The sequence below is a fragment of the Marmota monax genome, unplaced genomic scaffold (assembly GCF_021218885.2).
Source record: "Marmota monax isolate L192 unplaced genomic scaffold, Marmota_monax_Labrador192_F-V1.1 WCK01_AAM20220418_F8-fsc00114, whole genome shotgun sequence".
In the NCBI taxonomy this organism is placed as follows: domain Eukaryota; kingdom Metazoa; phylum Chordata; class Mammalia; order Rodentia; family Sciuridae; genus Marmota; species Marmota monax.
In genome coordinates, this window is record NW_026694943.1 from 647,823 (window position 1) to 661,292 (window position 13,470).

The 13,470-nt window shown below is 32.2% G+C and overlaps 1 protein-coding gene across 6 annotated transcripts in view; it reads left to right on the forward strand.

Moving 5' to 3' along the window:
• Stxbp5 (syntaxin binding protein 5) overlaps positions 1 to 13,470 on the forward strand; it is a 180,444-nt gene that overhangs the window by 42,910 nt on the left and 124,064 nt on the right. For all 6 annotated transcript variants that reach the window (XM_058573613.1, XM_046427358.2, XM_046427360.2 and 3 more), the window contains 2 exons: positions 1,140 to 1,240; positions 11,814 to 11,948. In XM_058573613.1, coding sequence (XP_058429596.1) covers positions 1,140 to 1,240; positions 11,814 to 11,948 — 236 coding nt within the window. The remainder of the gene's footprint in view (positions 1 to 1,139; positions 1,241 to 11,813; positions 11,949 to 13,470) is intronic.

The window sequence follows — 13,470 nt, forward strand, 5'->3', positions numbered from 1 at the left end:
TCAACCTTTAAATAAACCAGTCTCTCCTTATTGTCTTCCAAAAATGTATTAAAGTGCCCATCCCAAAGTAAAGAGTAACACAAAATTTTACAACTTATGACAGATTGTTTTTATCTAATTACAGAACATCAAATGACATAAATAAAAATTTAAGTTTGCAAAAGACCAGTGTTACAGACAACTTTAGATGTAGAACAACAGCATGGTAAAGTGTTCTCCTAAACCTTCTATTTAAAGACTTGTATTCTTGGGGGACATGAATACATCTAATATAAAAGAAACCAGTAGTAGCTTCACAATTACACCAGTCTACTTATATTAACCAAGTTTAACTTTTAAGAAAAATTTAGAATCCATAGTGTAGTATAATAACCTAAAGTGATAGTTGTTTGTAAGTAGAGTTATACAAACCTTAATCCCTTTAACATTTGTTACCCTAAATAATAAAACCCAACAAACAAGAAATTATCTTTTTTCCCATAAATTTTTTATTTATATATGACAGCAGAATGCATTACAATTCTTATTACACATATAGAGCACAATTTTTCATATTTGGTTGTATACAAAGTATATTCACAACAATTCGTGTCCTTATACATGTACTTTGGATAATAATGATAATGACATTCCACCATCATTTATAACCCCACGCCCCCTCCCTCCCTTTCCAGCAACTCTACCCTATCTAGAGTTTATCTATTCCTCCCATGTTCCCTTCTCCCTATCCCATTATGAATCAGCCTCTTTATATCAGAGAAAACATTTGACATTTTATATTATATTTTGCTGTTAGTCCAGAAAATATTTATTGTAGTCACCAACTAATTTATATTCCAATCTCTAATTTTAAATAGCTAAGTCTTAATCATGTATCCTACTACATACTACTACTACACTTTTGTTTCATAAGATATTAAGTTAAACTTGAAGTTATTGAGGTTCAATCATTAAATGACATCCACACACATGTATGTATACTCCAACATCTGCTGTTTAGAATTTGGTGAGGTAAATGTTTCTTAGAAGCAAATGTTTTGAAGTTTAAGAATGAGATATTTTTTAGAAAATGTTTGGTTGCATTAATGTTTATAAGATGTATTTATGTATAAAATATACCTTTTTTTTTTTTTTTTAAGGGAGCTCTTGTGAGTGTCTTGGCTGATGACACCTTACACTTATGGAATTTACGTCAGAAAAGGCCTGCCATACTACATTCACTTAAATTTTGTCGGGAAAGGTGAGTATACTCTCATTAAGTATATAGGACATTTGCTATTCTGTTTTGATGCATTTTCTTTGAATTTTACTTTTTGATCTTTTTTGTGATGAGCTTTATGAATAATCTAAAAACTAATTAATAAACTTAAAAGGATATACAATGAAAGAAAGATTGCTTCCTTTCCAGATCTGTCTTCCTTCCTAGAAACAAGCATATAAATTTCTTTTGTGTCCCTCTAAAAATACTTACTCTGTATAAAAACAAAAACCTGTCTGTGACTCTTTTTTTTTTTTCATGACAGAGAAGCCATTACAGTATTCCTTTAGCTTGTTTTGTTTATAACATTATCCAATAGATCCACTTATACTACCACATTTAAATCTTTTGTAGTCTGATTTTTAGTTGTCTGTTGACCTTTATTTTATTTTTGATTTATTTATATGTGGTGCTGAGAGTCAAACCCAGTGCCTCACACATGCCGTGCAAGCGCTCTACCCCTGAAACACAACCCCAACCCAATTTTGTAATCATTTTTTATAACTATGTACTATTCTGTTGTATAGATAATTTATTTATTCAGTTTTCATCAGTGGACATCAGATGATCATTTCCAGTTGAGTTTGCTTTATTTTGATATTATGTTAAACATATTTCTTTATTCATATGTACAAATATATCAGCTAAATTTTTAGAAGAATACGAGTTTGGTCAAAGAAATTTGTTCTAATATAACTTATGAACTTTGGGCATTGATTAAAGGACTTTTTTCATGAGCAAGCACACATGAAGACAACTTTGAGGCAGTGAAGCCAAAGTTCGGGTATTTGTGGTCAGATTTCGTTTCTGTTCTTACTAACAGTCAATGAAAGTGGTTGCATGTTTAAGCTCTTTATTGCTAGCATTCAAATGCAATCTGGGCCTACATGACAGCACACACTGGTTAATTCAATCAAATACCTATTCAATTTAAAAGGGAAAATAGTTAGATGGAAATACAGTAAAATGTGGAATTTCTAAAACATGTTTGGAGGACTTTCGATTAATCAATTTTATAGGTCAGATTTTATAGGTGTTCCCTGCCTCTTTATGCTTTTGGAAATTTAGGAAGTCAGGGAAATATGACCTATAAAATTATAAGTGATAAACCAAATGTATATCATCCTAATGTCTGATACAAATTGAATCCATTTACTGTTTTACAACTGCCAAAGATAACTTTTCCAACCAACTATCTTTCATCTTTCCAACTATATATTTTGAAATTTATAATATATGTATTAATGGCTACAATAATTGTCAATATGTTTCTAGTACTTTTCTGAAAAACTACACAAAAATAATAAAATGCTGTCCAGTGACAATAAGAACAAGACAATTTGACTTGTAAGTTTGTTAAAAGATGATGTAATCTAGCTTCTAATTTTTATAGATGAATATTGGATGAAATTGGATGATAGCATATATTCCATGGAGATTTTTAAAATTTAATATTTATATAATGTTCTCTACAGAATGTTTAAAATGAACTCTAAACAACATTAAATGATTAGATTTATTATGAGGGAAACTCAGAAAAATAAAATAAAAATAAAAGACTTTTTTCAACCCAGGTTTTTAAAGCATTGTTCCACATGTGTTCTTATAGAACTTTTAAAGTTTGCATTTTTTATACTTCATTGTAAATTCATATGGAACTTACTTTGGCATGAAATAGAGCAAGGATATAGTTCTTCCCCTTTAGCATATGAGACATAGTTTTTTAATGTGGTGGGTTTTTTATGTTTATGAATGTGATACTTATGTAGTTGTAGTTGGCATTAAAGGTATATTCTTTTTATCTTTTCCTTCCTGTTTTAAATTTTTTTCTTTGGTTAAGGATCAGACTATGTTCCTGGTTTGGTAAAATATAAGTTAGTCCATGAGGTCAATCTATGAATATGGGCTTCTGCCCCCATTGGCCCTGTAAATTAGGCAAGCTAAAGAGACTTCTGAGAATTGACCCAGTTCAGATTTTTCCAGTTAACACCAGAACATGTCTACATTATGTGGGGGTGGTGGTGGCAGGAGGTCAGGTCAGTAGCAGTTTGCTGTTGGTTTACATCTTGTTTTGTAAGATAAATCATCTGAGTTATTTGAATCATGTCTCTACTTGTAGGAGAAAGTCAAAAGGGAAAGGGAAGTATTAGAAGGAGAGAATGGTGTGGTATGGGAAGAAGAGCAAGCAAAAAATCAAGGTTCCGTTGTTTTCTACTCGCTGGGAGTCAGGCCAACTTCTCAAATTATGGGCAGAATCCGTTAATCTGTTTACCAGTGGTATCTCAGGGCAAGTTCTATACCAGCCTCAAATGGAGTGGAGCATGTGGGATGGGGTGGGGCATCTTGGTCCTAGTATACATCCTCTTGTCAATGTCATACTAACTGCTGGAAATGGAACCAGCTTCTAGCAGAGTAGTCACCTGGTATGGTTTTGCACCCTACCTCTAAGACATTCAGGTGCTATCTCAAGATACTTTTCATTGTCACAGTCTGGGAACAGGAAACTGATGCTGTTAGCATCTAGTGGGTAAAGACCAGGGATTCTGCTATACTTGCTGCACTGCCACGGATAGTGGCCACAACAAATAATTATTTGGTTCTAAATACAATTAGTATAAAAGTGATGTATTTGGTTAGTGTTGTGCTATAGAAGTTCTCTTAAGCTGTTGTTCATTGGAGAGATTCTACCAGGAGCTAGAATTGCAGCAAAAGAATATCTCTGATTCCTTGTTTATTAGAGACATGTCCATATTTCTCACTGGGCACAGGAATGGCACAGTATCTTGTCCAAGTTCATAAATATACTCACTGCAGGTTATCATGCTAAATATCAGGGGAAGGATCAAACCTCAAGGAGACCCACACTCAGGAGTTGATGATGGTCAGAAATTGAGTGCTTCTTACTAGTATACTACTTGTAAAGATGATCTGCAAGAAATTCCAATAAACAAGGATGGGGAATAGTAAGCCATTCTGTAGGGTGTCTGTAGGCATAGCTTAGCAAACAAAAGCTGCCTTTTCATGAAGTGCAGGAAAGTGGCTCTTGTTCTCAGTGGATGAAGCCCTATGGTGTCCACCACTTCCCTTTGGGGTTAAGTTGCTATTAGCCAGGGCAAAACTCTGTTGTGGTTTATAATGGTCCTAAAAGTTAGAAATGAAACGAGCTAATGAATTTCCCAATTTTGAGCCCTGTAATTTGGTCACTTAATTTGAACAGGAAGCTGGTTCCTGTTCAAAGTTCAGCTCCCCTTTGGTCTTCATGAAGGCAGTAGTAAACAAGAGACTGTAGGAGGAATAACTGATTTTTAAATAACTCCTCTGGGTGAAATTGTCTATAAGGCTACAAATTTGTATAGTAGTGGATGAACTTAAAATGCCAAGGAATGGGCCCTGGTACTTCATTGACAAACATTGTTAAATTTTCTCAAGATGATGATTTCTTCACATGGCTGAAAGAATAAAGTTAGTGTTCAGAGGAGTCTAGTTTTCCTCAATACTTGGCTGCAAGTGGGAAGGGGAAGGGTAGAAAAAGCTTTCCCTCAGCTCTTCAAACTTGTCTATAGTAGCAGTACTTATTTTGCCCCTTAGCCTGAGCTCTGTGGCATGCAGGGCTTTGAGTAATGCCCTGGTATCTATACTCTGATGGAAGCCTTGTGTCAGAGCAAGTGGAGAACAAGGGGAGAATCCTGTCACCCCTGCCCATCCTTCCTTTCTTCATTTGTGGGAATCCATTTTACTTTTTTATACCAGTGCTTTATATTCAGTATTTAGATTCTTTTTCAGTTAGGATATATTCTGTGCTGTGCTATGTCAATATCTCACAATCTCAGTGGTTTAATACAATGATTTATTTTGCTTACTCTTTATGTCCTTTCTGGCTTGCTGGAACACTGTTCTCATTGTTGTCTTTGCTCTGGAATCCTAGCTGAGGACAGCCAGTTTTTAACATGTTAAGAGTTACCATAGTAAAGGGGAAAAAAGAATGTGCTAAAGCACTAGTTTCTTCTTGGAGATGTTCATCTTTTCCTTTCTCATTTCAAGAAGCATATCACATGGCTATCCCTGATTTCAGCAATATCCACAGGAAAAGAGAAGACTAGATTATTGTTGAATGGTTATAATGACTATCACACTGCTTATTTTTGTCGTTGACATAGAAGCACAATAAAAATAACTTAGTTAATTTCCCCTCATTCCAGAATGGATTTGGGCTAACTAAGTTAAATTACTGTGTTTCATTCTTATGCCATTTTGCATAGTTACTTTTAATGGTAGATAAGGTAGAAAAAATCTTATTATAAAAGGTTATTTCATAAGATTCTGAATAATTGTTAACTTAAAATTGAGTGTTTTACTCATTGTCTTATTTTCATATGTAGTCAGATTTTATTTTGGTAGAAATATCTATAAATATAATAGAAATTATATGTAATTATTTAAATTTGGATTTTTTTGTCACAGGGATATTTTTGTTCCAGTTTTGATTTTTTTTAATTGTGGTAAAGTACACATCAAATTTACCATTCTAAGTTTTAAGCATATATTTCAGTAGTGTGAAGTATATTTACATTACTGTGCAATCCCATAATATGGATATATTTTGATAGATTTTATTTTTATGATGTTTAAGGAAAAATATAGGAATTGAAGTCTCAACTCTTGGTTGAACTATATTAACTTGAGTAAGTTAACTTTACTACTTTAAGTGATGGTTTCCAATTTGCAGAAAAATTTCCTCTAAGACTCAGAAGCTTTACCATTTTATTTCTCTTACCACATTAGGATAGTTTTATTTACGTCTTCCTATTTCTTCTGTAGGTAATGGAATGACTATTATGTACAGCTTGGTGCTGGCTGCTGAGCATATATTTGACACTATAAACAAGACAAATTTGGGTCTTGCCTTTGAAATCTTGGTCAAAACTAAGATATTTTGAGCTTCTTAACATGCCCAGTAAAATGACATTTGTTCAATTTGTTCATGCTAAATAAATGATCAATTTCAACTTTCTTAGAATGATTTGATTTGAGTAATAACACAGACTTATGAATGCCCTCCTCGGTTAACAGCCAACTAATTGTCCTTGATTAGCAGTCAGCTAATTCTATCACAGACTGGGAGGATTAAATAATAAATTTATTTCCCCACCATTCTAGAGGTACTAGATTTGTTTCTTCTGAGGCCTCTTGCCTTAGCTTATAGGCAGTCTTTCCCTGTCTCCTTATGTGGTCTTGTGTGTGTGTGTGTGTGTGTGTATCTTAGTCTTTTCTTTTTAGGAGAACACCAGTCATATTGGATTAGGGCTCACTTATATGACTTTATTTTACCTTAATTATCTCTTTATGGGTACTATCTCTAAATACGTAACATTCTCAATTACTGGGGATGGGACTTTAGTATTTGAATTTGTGTATATGCACAATTTAGTTCTGAAAGAAAAATAGGCTAAAACCAACCAGAATAAAAGATAGAAACATTTTTTTTTAAATCTGCCAACAGAAGAAAACATAAACATTTTGAAAGTTGATGAAAGGCACAAAAGTTTAAATTTCCTCAATTTTCATGTAATTTTTTGTGTTGATTGCCAGGCTCAGTTCCTATTAAGGATCCACTAGTCATATAATTTTTACTAAATGAACTTAATTTGCCAATATCTGTAGCATCTAAATCCTCATTGCCTGAAAAGGATGTCTTAGTGGAGAACTTTGGAGATCTGGCCTTTTTTGCCCCATCCCCTGCTATGGATCAAATTCTGCTCCCAAAAAGATATGTTGAAGTCTTAACCCCTGGTACTTGTGAACTCGACTTTGTTTGGAATTTAAGATCTTTTCAGATGTAATCACATTAATAAAAGGTTATTAGGGTGGGCACTAATCTGACTGTTCCCTTTTAACAAGAGATGAAGACACATACCATAAGCTGTGTACACAGAGAGAACATCCTATAACCTCAGAGGTAAAAGACTGGAGTAATGAATTTATAAACCAAGTGAGGACAGGGATAGTTGGCAATTTCAGAAGCTAGTAAACAGGCATGTAACAGATTCTCCACTAGAGCCTTCAGGTAGATCGTGGCTCTGCTGACACCCTGTCTTTGGACATCTAGCTTCTAGAACTGTGGGAGAATGAATTTCTGTTTTTATTTTTTTCCCCATTTCCGGTAATTAGTTTTAGGCAACTCTAGAAAACTAATATATCCTCTTCTCCCTGCTTGATCTTGGTCTACCTCATTATTATGCCTTGTTGGGTTTATATGTATATATAATTTTGGTTGAAACTGGGAATTTGATAAATAAAGTTACTTCTGGTAGTTGCAGAATCAGAATATGTTCCATTTGGCTTGCATTTTTTTTCCCCCTTTAAAGGACATTTAATTAGGAAGAAGACATGGATTGATATTACAACTCTCTGCTGGTCTTTTTTCATCACTATAAGTTAGTATGACCAATATTCTTAACCTTGTTAAATTTTTGCACAAGTTTTAAAATATCAATATAAAGCATTTTAAGATTGAGGACTAGGTTATACATGTAGACTTTCCTATTTAGTACTTGTTATTGTTTGATACTTACATCTCTTTATTATATAGTTCTTTATTGTTGATAATATCCTTTCACATAAAATTTATTCTCTGTGGTCATAAAAACTTTCCTACTGATATTTTATAGAATGATTTTTCCCTGTAAGTTTATTAAACACCCAAACAGCTAAGTCTTATACATTTCTAAAAGCTTTTTGTTAATAATACTCTGATTTACAGTTTATATATGACTCTTTCATTTGATGACAGATAATATATTTTAAGTTTAGAGAATAAATAAACATGCATGTATTCTAAAGAAAGGAAAATGCAATATTACATTAAGTATATTAATAATCAGGATTTTCTTATAATTGAAATATCAGTGAAGCATTCATGTTCAAAGTCTTTTTTGTTTGTTTTGGTACCAGAGATTGAACCCAGGGGTGCTTAGCAACTGAGCCACATCCCCAGTCTTTTTAAAATTTTTCATTTTGATACAGGGTTTCACAGCTTAGGGCATGCCAAAGTTGCTGAGTATTTGAACTTGTGTTCCTCCTGCCTTTGCCTCCTGACCTGCTGGAATTACAAGTGTGTACCACCACACCAGGCTCAGAGTTCTTTTAAGAAAATATAGCCATTTGACAAATGGAATAATCCATTCAGATACCAAACAACAGTGGGATAATTAGTTTTATAAGTTACTTTAGGAACTGGCTGAACTGCTTTGCATCAGATTTTTCTTAGTAGCATAAATAAATCAATGTAGAAAGAAAACTCATTGATCATTATTTTATTATAATATTGTATAAATACTGTATTTTGTATATTTATAAAGCTTGTAATTTACTCAGTATATTCATGAACAGGGCAAAACTAAGATAGCTATAAAAGAGAAGTTGGCCAAATACCAATCCTAAAAAACAAAACAAAACAGAACCTATAAAGGTCTTAAGAAGATTTTGATTTAATTCACTGCACACAGAAAAGCAAGCAGAAAACTAATCACAGTATTGGAACAAATTAAAGACCTAGAATTACAATTTCTGTGGTAATTATATCATATTGTCAAAATAATTTTCTTTGAAAGCAGTTTAATGGAAAGTTTACAAGCATTAGAAGTGAGAGTGATTTTGATGGATCAAAATTAAAGACTAGAACATAGGCATGGAGTGATACCGAGGGCTGTTAGGAAGACAGAGGGTTTACTATATTTGGTCTGATTCTAATCCAGAAAGAGAATTAGTTATTGATATGGAAATGTTGAATCATTTAAAGAATTGTGCATATAAAGAACCATTTATTCAGACAAAATTTAAAAAGGAGGAAAAAAAAAACCCTTTTGTTTAATATTCAGAGGAAAGACAGTTACAATTTGATGACCCTGAAACTGTAAAAGGAAAGCTATACCTCCCTAGAATAATTATCTATGATAACTAAGAAATTCAGACAAAGAGAAGGGCCAGGGACTGATCTAGTTGCACAAGCTCCTTAAAATGTATTAACAGTATAAAAAAATTATATGGAAAAGGAGATATGTAACCAAAGGTGAATATAATAACAATTTAATTCTATTCATGAATAGAATAAACTAAGTCCTATTAAAAAATAAATAAAAGAATGAATAAGTGAAAATACTTTCTTATGTTTGGGACAAAAAAGTGAAGTAGATTAATAATAGGTAGTGTTACAGCACATGCAATTCTTCTACCTGTACTAATGCATTATTAGCCCAGTCAAATTGTAACTTAGATTGCTGAAAGGACCGACTCCTGTACCATTATTGTCTGGCTTAGAAGAAATATAAATGGAAGTAGAGTTTCAAATTTGAAAATTTAAAAAAACATTATGTATTGGAAGCTAAATTAAGTTTAGTTCACCAAATGTTAGATACCTCCTGTATACTAGGGATTATGCTAAGTTTGGGATAAGAAAAATGATAAATGGCTTGAACAGTTTACATTAAATCAGAGTCCCAGACATACACAATATGAATGAATGCTATTTTAGAGGTTTATTGTAAAACATACAATTAAAAAATAATCAATGTTCTTTTTTCAGTTTCCTTTTTTACACAAAATTCAGTCTTCAGGAAGATACCAACTAAAACCACAACTACACATCAGAAGTGACTAAAATATTGGCTAGATTGTGTAATGCCAATGAATTTCTCATAACCTGCCGGTGAGAAATTTAAGTATTAAAATCACTCTGGAAAATTTTTTGGCAGTATTCACATATTCCATGACCCAATAATTCTACTCTTACACATATACCCAGGCAGAATTCTAAGGTGAGTCCCAAGGTACCTGTCTGTGGCATACACATACCTATTCCTCATAATTTAAACACTCATTCAGCTGGGTGAAAAAGCATTTTGCTGATAAGTTCCAAAATTAGTAAGCCTGATTTAATCAGGTAATCCTTCAAAACGTCCTGGATTCTTCTCAGTAAAAGTTTCAGAGGGTAAGAAGGATTCATTGGGTGCTAGATATTTTCTTGCTGGCCTTGAAGATAGAGAGGATCACATAGTAAGGAATACAAAATAACCTCTAGGAGGTGAGAATGTACTCCCTGGCAGCAAGAAGATGAAGTTTCAGTCCTATAAGTAAGAAGCTGGATTTTACTAGCAACCAGAATGAATTTAGGAGTAGATTCATTCTTTCTCAGCACTTCCACAGAGGGATACAGGAATACAACTTGGCTGTACTTGGATTTCAGCCTTGTAAGTCCCTGAGCAGAGAACCCTAGGCATGCAGTATCTGGACATCTGACTAACAGCAACTGTGGAATAATATACGAGTGTTGTTTTAAACCACTAATTTTGTGGTAATTTATTATAGAGCAGTAAAAAAGTAATACAAATTTGGTATCTAAAAATCACTGCAACACATAAGAATATGTCATGTCAAATGTTTTGTTAATTTCATTCTAATATGAACATCATAAAGTGTATTTAAATGAAGATGGCACTAGGCAGTAATCTTATGGAACTACTGTTATGTCTTTGTTCACTGACAACTTTGCCACCTTTGATAGAACTCAGAAAATAGACCACTTACCTAATACTTCCTGTCCCCCATTATTGTTTCAGATGTTAGACTAACTATCCAGTTAAACCTGTGTTTTAAAAGTTTAAGAATAACCATTAAAAGAACAGAAAATATAAAACATTAGAACCAACAGAGGAGGGGAAAAAAGAATGAAGAAAATGAATCAGTAATGGTTATCAAAACATAAATGATGAGAATAAAAAGATGGAAGAAATAAGGTCAACGATATCAGTAGTCAAGATCATTGTTAATATGCCAAATTTGTCTACTAAAATTTTGAGATTTTCGGATTGGACTCAATCTGAAAATCAGCAGAATGTAACCTTAAATTGTACTATATAAACTTAAAAGCATAATTACACAAAGGGAAATGGAAAGAAATAGAGGGTAAAATGCAGATCATGAAAAAAAATATATGTAAGGTTGGTATGGAGAAAATATTAGTTTCACTGAAGGATGAAAGAAATTCTAAACAAATGTAGAACTTCATAGGAAGGAATAAAAAAGCTTTAAATATCACTTCTACCCAAATCAATCTATAAATTCAGTAGAATTCCGATCATATATATGTTCTTCATAGTTTATCTTATCTAATTCATAGTATTACTATTCATGGTCTAACAGTGATTATTATCATTGTATATTATTGCGTATTATCATCATTGTTTATTTTCACCAGAGGTATTGGAATTAAAGCTTATAGGTTAAAGGTTACACAATGAGTGATGTAGCCAGATTTGAGACGTGCTAACTTCAAAACTCCTCTTTTTTTCAAACATTCCACGCTATCTGTTTAGTATATGACCTTGTGTAAGTTGATTTAACATTATTAAGTATTAATCACAATGAGTAGATATGTCTAATGGTTGTATATCATTTTTGCTTCCCTTGAATCGCTACATCATAATTAACTCGTTAATGCAGTCAGTAAAACTTGGCAGGCATTTTTCTTATTTCCTTTTACATATATTTTCTCTTGCAGGGTTACATTTTGCCATCTGCCTTTCCAGAGTAAGTGGCTCTATGTGGGTACTGAACGAGGTAATATACATATTGTCAATGTGGAGTCCTTCACACTCTCAGGCTACGTCATTATGTGGAATAAAGCCATTGAACTGTGAGTTTGAGCAAATGTTCAATATATAAAGTATCAGTATCCTATTCGATAATATCATTTTAAAATAGCCAATCAGTAAATCCATATGAAACTAAGTATGTGTCAGATGTCTTGATATCTAATTAGGATTTGTTAGTCTTTTGTAAATATTATCCTTTTGGCATGGCAGTTTATAAATTTAAATGCTTTATATGTTTAAATAGATTAATATACACCATTACATGTACATATATTCAAATATGTATAAACTGCAAAACAAGTTTAATGAGATTATCTTAATTATTAATAAGTTAAAGAACATGATTTTTTAAAATTCTTTAATCTTTTTAATTTTTCTTTTAAATGTTTGTCATGATTCACAGATAGGCTCACAGAATTTAGATGATCTTGATCTACAGTACTTCTTTGATATGATTTAATAATCAATAAGTATAATGCAGATATTTGCTGAAGTGAATGTATTACAGTTAATTATGAGATTAATTATACTTAATTTTGATTCAGTGATGATTTTTTTAAATTTACCAATATTAACAAAAACTTGTCCCTAAGGATCTTTCATGCTAACTTTTCACTCTTACAGATTTTTTTTGTGTCTTATCTTTCTACACATTTTTTTTTGTGTTGTTTGGATAGGCAAATAAATGTTTAAAGATATTAACAAGATGTTTTTTCAGTGTTTCCTTTTATTTTTAAACAAATACTCTTGTTTTGCATCCTACAATATTTGTCTTTTTGATACAAGGATAATTTTGTGACATGTCTCTAAATGTGTCTGGGTAGCTATAATAGTGTATTAAGACTGGCTTTCCCTCCTATGGCAGGAATGTCATTAGCATATATCAGTTTCTTGGTAAGATGGGTTTTTGAGTCTGTTTTTTGACTTGATCATGACATCTAGTGGGTAGGCCTTGTTTGGGCGTCTACAATTTCATAGACTTTCATAAAGTGGAGTGGTTTCTTAGCCTATAGAATTTATGAACAAGGGGTATACTTTTTCCTAATGTATCAGCATTTCAGGCATATTCTTATCTAGATGACTTCTTTTTCTCTGATAGGTGACATTACTTTGTCAATTTTTAAAAATGTAATAGAATTTTTCCTGTTCTGGTAAGAATTTTGGAACTTGGCAAGATGCCCAAATTGGAGAGTACTAGTAAAATAAAATATTAATGTTTTAAATGCTGTACTGTTTAAAAATATTAACTTTAAGGTTTCTATAAGGAAAATAGGTTTACTTTGCTGAAATCTTTGACTAAATTGAAAATTCTTTTCTACATAAAAAGTGTATTTAATTGTAAATTTAGTTGACATGTGTCAACTTGAATGTAACTTTTGGTGTATTTGCCCTGGTTCCTAATGTGATTCTTATTAAGAACTATATAGCTGTTATTGAATACTTTCTGAAATGCCTTCTTCTTTTATAAGTAATTATTTATTTATTTATTTATTTATTCTTGTAATGAATATGTATCCATTTTGAAATTTTTTAATTGAGAAACATATCTATCTTAACTTTTCT